This window comes from Phyllostomus hastatus, unplaced genomic scaffold (genome assembly GCF_019186645.2).
Source record: "Phyllostomus hastatus isolate PE091 unplaced genomic scaffold, TTU_PhHast_1.1 phas_contig_840, whole genome shotgun sequence".
Taxonomy (NCBI): Eukaryota; Metazoa; Chordata; class Mammalia; order Chiroptera; family Phyllostomidae; genus Phyllostomus; species Phyllostomus hastatus.
Genome location: NW_025333970.1, coordinates 223,526 through 233,668, shown reverse-complemented (window position 1 = coordinate 233,668; position 10,143 = coordinate 223,526). Strand labels below are relative to the sequence as shown.

The window sequence follows — 10,143 nt, the reverse complement described above, 5'->3', positions numbered from 1 at the left end:
GGGAGGGCAGTTCTCAGAAGGACAGCCCAGGGCTGGTGATCAGGAGGTTGCCCTGAGGTCATTCAGATCAGAGTTGACTCTGTTCATGGCTCTCTCTCTGGGATGGGCCCACTATTTACATTCTTTCAGGTAGTTACCAGAGAGGTAAGTTTTTCCTGAGTCTGCTGGGTCTTGAGTGCCTTCAGCTCAAAATAATTCACACATCAACCTGGACGCATCTGGGTGGCCTCCTCTGCTCCCCTTCATACTCTGGGCCTTACTGAGTCCTGGCGACTACTCATGGGCCACTGATACTCAATGCTCAACACAAATGGGGGCAGGAAGCGCAGCTGTGTCCTTTGCTCAGGCACGTGCTCCACTGTCCTACTTAACTCACAAAACACAAGGTTAGGGATAGAATTAAGGATTTCAAGGCTGGGACAACAGAGCATTAAACGAAGCTCAGGACCTTCCAACCACAGGACCTGGAGTACTCAGGGCTGAGGTGGCAGCACAGGCAGGTCACCACCTTTGAGCGAGACCAGCACACAGGACTCACTTGGGACCTACAAGGAAGACAACTGTGGAGAAGCCCCAGACCAAGAGGTAATGTCAGGAAAATCTCATCCAAAACTCACCTCTTATCAAGCATAGGCTGACCTATTTATTAGTCACAAGAGAAACCACACTGGAGAAAAACCTTACAATTGTGATGAGTGCGGGAAAGTCTTTATTCAGCACCCACCCTTCTGGAGATGGGAGAACCCATCTGTGGAGACTTGTACACTGTAGTAAGTGTGAGACCTCACGTTGTTGCTCACTTAAAAATCCCAGCTGGAGTGAAGAACATGAGAAAGCTTCTAATGGAAGCTCTGGCCTTGTCCAGCATGAGAATCCAGGGGAGAGAAACTCCATGTGGGTGATGAGTGTGGTTCAGCTCAGTGCAGGCACCAGGCTGCCCACATGGCTCTACACTGAGGTAATGCGACTAGGAATTGCTGTAGGAAGGAACATGAGAAAAGCTTCCAGGTCTTTTCCTCGTGACATGGAAACTTTTCCAATGTTAAACCCCATTATGGAGATGATCCTTTAGAACTGCCTCTTGTAGCCGAACACTCTGCAGCTGCCAGACACCTACTGGTAAAGGTTTAACCCTGTTTCCAGATGACTAGCTGTAGCTTTGGCAAATCTTGCTTTTCACCTCATAACCTTGTACCTGCTGACGAGTTATTGAACTCCTTTATATCCACAATTTTCTCCAATACAATGACAGTAACTGCTCTAGTATTTACCAAAGATATTATAGGATAAAGGCAACATGTGCAAGGCATTTTGAATACATGCATTTCTGTGCTGGCATAAAGTGTCAAGCCCTTTATTTTTAGTGCCAATTCCTTCCACACTTGTCAGAAGCTAGAGAACCTGTAGCTGTCAAGAAGCCCTATAATGCCCCCCTGCCCCCACACACTGTGGGCCCTCATTTTGCAAGAAGGTCCTTATCTTCCCTCTCTCCCCTGCTAGACTGACCTACTTATTAGCCTCCCCCAATGCTGCGCTTGGGTTCGACTCTGGGGTCAGTGGAAGCAGAGACACGGCCCCGGCCCCACAGGGAGCACACAGAGGTCAAGACCACATGCAGGACAGCACCCCAGAGAACCAGAGGGAGAAAAGAGCCATCTCATCCCGCCCAGTCTTTATTCTGTACTCAGTGTTTCCCACACTTTGCTCTTTCCTCAGTGTTCTGTATGAATTGAAGCCCCTCACATTAACAGCCTCGCCCTCTTGTGAATTCTCTGATGCTGATTGAGGTGTGAGCTCTGACTGAAAGCCCTCCCATACTCACTGCACTCGTAGGGCTTCTCTATGGTGTGGATTCTCTGTTGCAGGATGAGGTGTGAGTTCAGGCTGAAAGCTCTCCCACATTCTTTGCTGGTGTCTAAGGAGATCTAAGCTCCCTCCAAAGCCTTTTCCACACTTACTATACTCATAGGGTCTCTCTCCAGTGTGGAGACTCTGGTGTCTGGTGAGCTTGGAGTCGTGTCTGAAGGCCTTCTCACACTCACTACACCGATGGGTTTTCTCTCCACTGAAAACTGCTGCTTGTTTGATGAGGTGCGGGTGCTTGAGAGATTTTCCATGTTGGGAAATTTTTCTCCAGCATAAATTCTTTGATGCTTAATAAAACCTGAATTCTACTTGAGACTGTGGTCACAGGTGCTGTGTTTACAAGGTTTCTGATGTGTAAATTCACTTGAGTTCAGGTTTATGCTTTGGGAACACCCATCCTGGCTTCTCATTTCACCCAAAAGTACATTTTTGTGGGTGAAGATTTCGCCAACACCTCCATCCTAAGCAGATGATGGTCTCTGAGACTCCTCAGGCTCGTTTTCCTGCTGCCTCTTCATCCGGCCTACACACTCAGAGATGTCTTCGGGCTCAGCAGGCTCCTCTGGTATGAATCCTGAATGTCTTTCTGAGATAATTCTCTGTGGTTCCATTTCTCATGAACGTCCAGATTTGGCACAGACCCACTGTTTTCACCCACATTATCTAAAATGGTAGTAATAACAATAAAAGAAGTAAGAACCTGTCTGCTGAGCTGGAAGAAAAGACACTGTTCAGATACACTTGACAGTTACATGTTGGTACTGCATGTAGCCACCCTGAAAACATGGCCTTTGAAATGAGAGGCATGAGGGACACACAAGAAAAACTGGTAAAAGTGGGTCATGTGTGCAGTGCAGATAGACACCCGGGAAGGCACAGATAAAACAGGATCACCACCAGCAAGAACGGGGTGGGGGAGACAAAGAACCAACACTGAGTGTGATGGAGGGATCTCAGGGGACTCTGGGTCTGTGACACAGGTTGAGGGTTAGGCTCAGAGGGAGAAAGGGGGCACCACCACAGAGAAAGCAGATGAGCCACAGATGTGGGAGAAAATTGAAGCTGTAAATGGCTCTGGGGTGCGGTGTGTGGAGCAGAAAACATCCAGCCACCTCCTCCTCCTTCTTCCACTGTAATCAGGTTCTCTCGGCACTTTCTGCTAAATGTCCCCTTTCTCTACATTTCTGCCACCATCACCACTTCCTATGTAGGTGACTGTTTTGACTGAACTATTCCTCCTAAATTCCATGACGAGACAGTCATTAAACCCTGTCACCCTCTGACACCCTGCCATGAACCTATAATCTCTTTTCTTCCACGACTGAAGCCACTGATGGGCCGGTACTCACAATTCCTGCCTGCCAGCTCATGACTCTATATGGTGCTAGAAACAGCAGACCCTCTTTGTTTTGGAGTTTCTTTCTCTGGAACGAGCTAGGGCAGGAAAGGGGCTTAGGCAGCCCTGGTCTAGGGTGGGGGAAGGTCCAGTCTTAGATGGCAGGGATGGAAATGGTTCCAGAACAAACCAGAAAGTAGAATCTGGGTATTGGAGAAAAATTACTGCAATTTATTCTTGACTTTATTTGGGGGCCTCTCATACCTAAAGTGATATCAAGATGAACAACTTTTAAACAGATGAGTTTTAGAACAGCGATGAGCATTCTGTGGAAGAGTCACATGACCAGCTCTCCATAAAAACACGAGAAAGCTTTGTTGGATCAAAAGTACAATAACCCCTGGCTGGGGTGGTTCAGTGGCTTGCGTGCTGGCCGGCCTGCGAGCCAAAGGGGACACCTGAGAAGCAACTACACGCTGATGTTGCCTCCCTTTCCCTCTCTCTAAAAATAAGTAAATAAAATCTTTTTTAAAAAGTACAATAAAATACACAATATGGATCTTGTTCAGAATTATGTTCCATTGTGTCATCACACATCTGCCTCTCTTCTCTATTAACATGTTTTGATTCTTGATGTTTCTTCCTCTTTGTCTTCTCTCATCCCCTGACATTCTCTTGACTCATTCATTTTTCTTTCCTTTAATTTGTTCATAGATGAAAAATGCCCCATGTTCTGGAAATATGCTGGATACAGAACCAATGGAAAACTGTGACTATCTCAGATAAGGAGGAAAATTCTCTCTCTTCTAAGTGGGCCAGCAACACATAGAAAAATGCTCTCTAGTTCTCACTGGGTAACAAGCAAAGGACCACCAACAGTTGCTAGGACAGTGTGAGAAGGGAGAGTCATTGGCCCAGTGCCCCTTACTGCAGGCCAACCCAAGACAGGGCTCTGAAGAACCACGCGGGTCCCTGGTCTCCACTGGCTGGACCTGGACAGTAAGCGCTGGTTCAGGAGCCACCACCTTTCTTCTGAATATTTCTTGCCCACATTCAGGGACTAGAACCTGAGGAAAATAAAGTACACCTGGGCTAGGAGCGAGTCCCTGTTGGAATGAAACATCTCCCCCAAAGAGAGCCTCCTGTGGAAACACAAACCCGAGAAAGGATTACTGAGTCTGACTCAGTTGTAAGGTGTGGCATAGCACAAACCAGAGAGCAAAGGAGACATAAATGCACCCTGAACTATGAGCCTCTCCAAGTCTCCCTTCGCCAGTGGCATCCACTGTGGAGGACTTAGCTTGCCGTCCCCCCCGCAACTGGAGCGCCACTTCCTCGCTGCCTCTCTCCGTGTCCTCCAGCACAGTCACGGCTTCCTCGCTGCTCTGTGGGTGCAGCTCCTGCACCCAGGCACACAGCCCTGAGGGCAGGATGCGCAGGAACTGCTAGAGCACCAGCAGGTCCAGCATCTGCTCCTTGCTGTGCATCTTGGGCTGCAGCCACAGCCGACAGAGCTCGCAGAGCCTGCGCAGTGCGTGGCGTGGCCCAGGTGCGTCCCAGTAGCTGAACTGCCTGGAGAGCTGTCGGCACAGCTCCTGCCAGAGGGAATCACTTCTCTGCAAGCCGGCATCCTCGCTCCAGACAAAATCTTCCTCCTCTCCCTTCATGCTCAGAGGCCCTTCAACCTCCTGATGGCTCTGGGCAGCAGCTTTCTTTGATTCTGTCATCGTCTCGCGATAGAATCAGAAAACCCACTTCTGCTTTATGAAGGTCTTATTTAGTTTCAAGTACTCTCCTGGGGGGGGGGCAGGTAAAAAAATTTATTATTACTGTCTAGGAAGATGAAAGATCACATTATGGAAACAGTCATTTTCTATTGCACAACAATGCACTGGGCATTTACTACGTGTAAAAAAGCACCTAAATACCTGCTTTGTGAGTGCAACTGTTACATAATTTCTACCTCAAAGCAGCTTAAAATTTAAAATGAAAAACAAGATAACTTAGGGAGCATTTGAGATCTTACTCCCAGCCTATATCATAAGTTTGGCTCAAATACAGTTATAAAAACTAAAAAAAGAAATCCCCAAGATAACTTAAACAAGAAACATTAAATATAAATACAAGGCGATATTAAATGCCAACATGCCACATGTGGTTAAATCATTTCTAAGTTGCACAGAAAATAAGGACCAGCGGAAAATGACCAAAGTGCTTCATGGGGTTGGAGACAGAAAGGGCACAAGAGGGTGCATTGGTCACGGGAAGCTACTTAAAAACTGACTGAAGAACGGATGGGGCTTGAGTAGGAAGTGGGAGACACAGGAAATTACAAGCAATGAAGGACAGGAGCAACTGTTAATGGTAGGGACAGAAGTGGGAAAGCAGGATGAGCAGGTTTGTACAAGGAGATCACAGAGCCCCTGCCCTGAAAGCCTCAGATGTCACACAGCCTGTTTCAGACTTTGTCTTTCAGGCACCCGGGAACCATTAAAAGCTTCGGGCAGCATGACTTCAGATACTTTTGTGCCGACAGGCCCTTCTCTGCCTTCCCAGTTTCACTGCTCAGTGCAGGTCTTGGACACTGGGGCCACTCATCTCACCAATGAAACGAAATATCATAAACCAGCAACATCGAATTCGCATGTGTTGTGTGAGTCTAGTTATTAAATGTCAGTTCCCTCAGACTTGTGGGCACGTGCGAATGGTCTGTCTGGTTTCTGAACCGAAAAACGGAATGACAGGAATTTAGAGAAGCCTGGAGTACAACAGGGAAATGCAAACATCAATCCTTTAGGTCTGTCTACGAAACATCCCATCAAGTTGGCCACTGACTGTTGCACTGACACGCACTTTATTAACAATCTTAACACAAGCCAAGCACTGGGCTGGGAGCGGTGCTGCAGGGGCTCCCGAGGACGTCTGGGTTTAGTTAGAGCTAATCCTCACGTGGGAACTTTGTCAGAAGCAGGTTGCTGGCCCTGCTCCGGAGATGCCGACGGGATTGTCATGGGGTGCGCCTGGAAAACTTGTATTCTGATGTACGGGTAAAAGGAATTAGAAAAATAGCATTTAAGTTTGAAAGAAACTGACAAAGATTTTGGAAAGAAATGACATAAAACACTCATGGATAGAAAACATTTAAAGAGCAAGACACTCCACACCACACACTGGAAATGCTTGCTAAACGCTGAAAGCTGAGAGACTAAACACGCCGCACGGTGGAGCTGCTGCACACCCTAACGGGTGTGAGGTGGGGAGGACAGCGTGTGTCTGCGTACTCGTCGCAGCAAGTATTTCCGGCAGCTGGGGAGCTTAGACTGGACGCTAAAGGGTGAGAAAGATGCAGAAGGGCAAAAGGGGACGGGCCGGAGCGGCCTGTGGGGTCCATCAGGTGAAGGACCACGAACCCACCGGGTCTGATGGGGTCACTACGGCGCAAGTTCCTGCGAAAGGGCGGCGACTCCTCCTAGGAGAAGTAGGCGCCGGGGCAGGACGGGGCTGACACCGCCCCATCGGTCTACCCAGGACAGGCCGCCCCTCGCCTCGGACACCCCAGACCCGCTGGCCGGACAGCCCGCAGCAATGCACCACACCTCTCGCGGCAAAGTAGGCAGGGCGGGTAACTACGGAAACCACACGCTCCTCTCCAAAGGGGCGGGTGCGAAGGCCCCCCGGACGCCGAAACCAGTTCCACCTTGCCTCGGGGCTCCTCTGGGTTCCGGGGCCCGGGCGCCGCAGGGCTGCCGCGGCCCCAGAGGGAACATGGCGGGGACTGGGTGTTTGCAGGGGACAAAGGGCCGGACACCCGGGTGCCGAAGCCCGGACTCACCTCTCCCACGAGGTTAATTCCAATCGGACACTTCCGGTGGAAGACGGTACCGCGCCACCGGGCCGCGTTTCCGTCCCGGGACTCTTTGGAGTCTGCGCAGAAGATGCGCCAGCCTTGGTCTTTGATTCCCAGAAGCCTCCTCGGCGCCCGGACTCCATTTCCCAGGAGTGTTGGCCTCCGTCCTGAAGACCTCAGAGGTTGAAGGCGGCGGAGTCTCACACACGTTCGTGGTCTGGGGCGGGCGCAGCGGGGCCCTGGACCTCTTCCTGTGGCGGGTAGCGGAAGCCCGCGAGGCAGGCACTCAGCTTTTGCAAAGCCTGCCTGGACTTTCCCGGATCCCTCGGTCCATCCCCAGCCCCGGGGGTGCGCGTGTACTCAGTGGGGTTAATCACAACGCTTGGCTCTGAAACGTGGACATTGTTGGATCCACTTCCCAATCCAGAGAACTGCAACATTAACAATAATTTGCATTTACTATACTTGTCCTCCCGTCATATGTCACCATTACAAATTTTGTGTTCATTGCCCTCTTCCTTTTAAAAGATAGTCCTACACTTTTTGGAAAGTATGTGATTGTCTAATCTCTATGTTGTACACATGAAAGTAATGCAAAATAATGTTGAATGTAAACTGATTTTTGAATAAAAAAAAGTTCTGTTGCATACAAATGCATGTCCAAAGAACACATGGTTTGATCTAAAAGGTGTCATGTCACAGGTACTATATTTGCTTCTTTTACTCAACAATGTTACCAAGATTTATCCATATTGTTGAGTTAAAATTAGTATTCATTACTGTATAATGTTCCATTTGTGAATATAGCATTGCATTCGTCCATTCTCCTAAAGATGGGCGCATGCACTGTCATTTCGCTCCTGGGTTACTGCAATAACCTCGTCAGTGATCTCCCTGCTTCTACCAGTGTTCCCACAGTCTGTTCTCAACAGAGCAGCCTAAGTTCCGTCATCTCCTGAAGGACAGCAGAATAGGCCTCCCTGACACGTGCAACCTGGAAAACAGCAAACAGAGAGGCTTTCTCTGAACTCGCCTTAGCTGCCTAAAGACAGAACCTCCAAAAGCAATTCAATGGTCATAAATCCCCTCTTGGGGAATTTCTTCCACCAGGAAAGATTGTCACAGGAGATTGAAAATGAAGGGAATTAAAATTTACTAGATGTCTAACATTTTGAATAGGAGAGAACTGAATTACTCATTTTGTGATGCTGCTGTCAGACTGTGCTCAAGTGATACTAAACAGCAGGATGAATGTGGCAATCCAGTAACCTTACAGCTGGCAATATGTTTGGATGAGTGTAACTAACTCTTCAAGATAGTGCCCCAGAAGGAGAAGAGCATATAAAGCTAACCTAATGTAAATGGGTGTTCTTAGATTTTTATAGTACAGAAATATCCTTTTCCTTGTATTACTTTTAGTTTTACATTACATCTTTTTGGCCTGTCATTGCCTTGACAATGTTTCTGTCTTTTTCCTCTAAGTACTTATTTATTTAATCATTTTACCATAGGGAGTGATGTGCATAGGTAACAGAATTGGATACTGTTTAAAAAAAGTTAGCCTGATTAAAATGTGGATAGGGAATAATCCCACCTGTCCAGGAATTCCACACACTCTAGTTGTTGGCAATATGTGAAAAAAAATTAACAGAAGGAAAAGGAAAGTATTGGCACTGAATTTTAGAATTCTGATACCAACTGACTATGCACAGCCAGTGAATTTTCAGAGTTCTTGTTAAGTTGATATAGTAACTTTAGGGATCTTGAGGGCAAGAGTTAAGCACTATAAACAAATGATATTTTCAGGCTCAGTCTGTGTATTTAGTTGTTTTATGACCCTACAAAAAGACCAAGGTAGCAAATAAAATATGTCAGGTGGGGTAGAGAGACAAACTGCCACATTCTGTACATGCAGCATTACTAGTGATGCTTGGAATGTAAGTATTTCCTAGGGCATAAATTTCTACATCTGAGTGTATTTTATGGATTTCAAAATTATATTCTATTGCATGTGAGGTAAGTGCAAATCCAGTTCTATAAGATTATGATACACATTTAAAATAACCTCTCTCTGCATCTCTTTCTTGTTTCTGATTGCTCTCTGTTTTACATCACCCTTATTTTCTCAGAAAGCAGACTTTTCATACCTATGACTGATGCAAACACAAGGGCCATTATTTGACTTTTATATTAAATATCAATGATATTACTTTTTGTTATAACTTTTTTATAACTTTTTTGTTACTTTTTGGGGAGCTAAATTGGTACAAGATATATCAATTTCAATGAATATGTCATTTATTCAAATAGTTGTATGTCAAACCCATGTCTTTCATGCTAGATTCTTCCTTATTTTAATATATAGTTTGAATTGCTCGATGCTTGGTCTTGACAGGAAATGTAGGCTAACAAAGGTTGGAACAGAAAAACGGGAGTTCTTTCATGGAGCTTATCCTACTGGGTTTCTCTGACAGGCCTTAACTAGAGTTGGTCCTCTTTGTGGTTCTTTTGATCTTCTGTATCTTCACTTTGCTGGAAAACATGACATCACCACATTGTCACACCAGGTCCTACATCTCACACCCCTATGCGCCTTTTCCTCTCCAACCTAAGTTTCCTGGACGTGTGTTACACCACCAGCACTGCTCCACTGCTCCGGTTAACCTCAGTGCAGACAGGTCTCTCTCCCTTGGTTGTTGTGTAGTCCAGCTGCGTATCTCTCCGGGGTTGGCATCTACAGAGCACATTCCCTTGGGACTTACGACATTTGACCGCTGCACAGCTGATGGCAGGCCCCTCCACTGCGCTGTGATCCCACGCCCCCATCTCTGTGCCCCGGTGGCTGCTGCTTCATGGATCACCAGTTTTGCCAACTCTTTCTTGCAAATAGTGTTCATCTTTTTATCTTTCATTCTATTAAAGCACTAATTTTCAACCTTTTTCATCTCATGGCACACATAAAGTCATTACTAGAATTCTGCAGCACATCAAAAAAATATATATTTTTTGACAATCTGACAAAAAATAGGTATAATTTTGATTCATTCACACCAGATGGCTATTGTGTTGGCTGTTGTCATTTTTTTATTTGAAG

The 10,143-nt window shown here is 46.7% G+C and overlaps 1 protein-coding gene across 1 annotated transcript; it reads right to left on the bottom strand.

The window, feature by feature from the left end:
• Positions 1-692: 692 nt before the first annotated feature.
• Positions 693-9,875, bottom strand: ZNF165 (zinc finger protein 165). Its single transcript, XM_045850692.1, is given in 7 exon segments — positions 693-1,908; positions 1,910-2,126; positions 2,129-2,476; positions 2,479-2,529; positions 4,131-4,269; positions 7,035-7,408; positions 9,812-9,875. Coding segments are annotated over 7 exon segments (1,362 nt in total). The 3' UTR covers positions 693-1,739.
• Between the last annotated feature and the right edge of the window lie 268 nt (positions 9,876-10,143).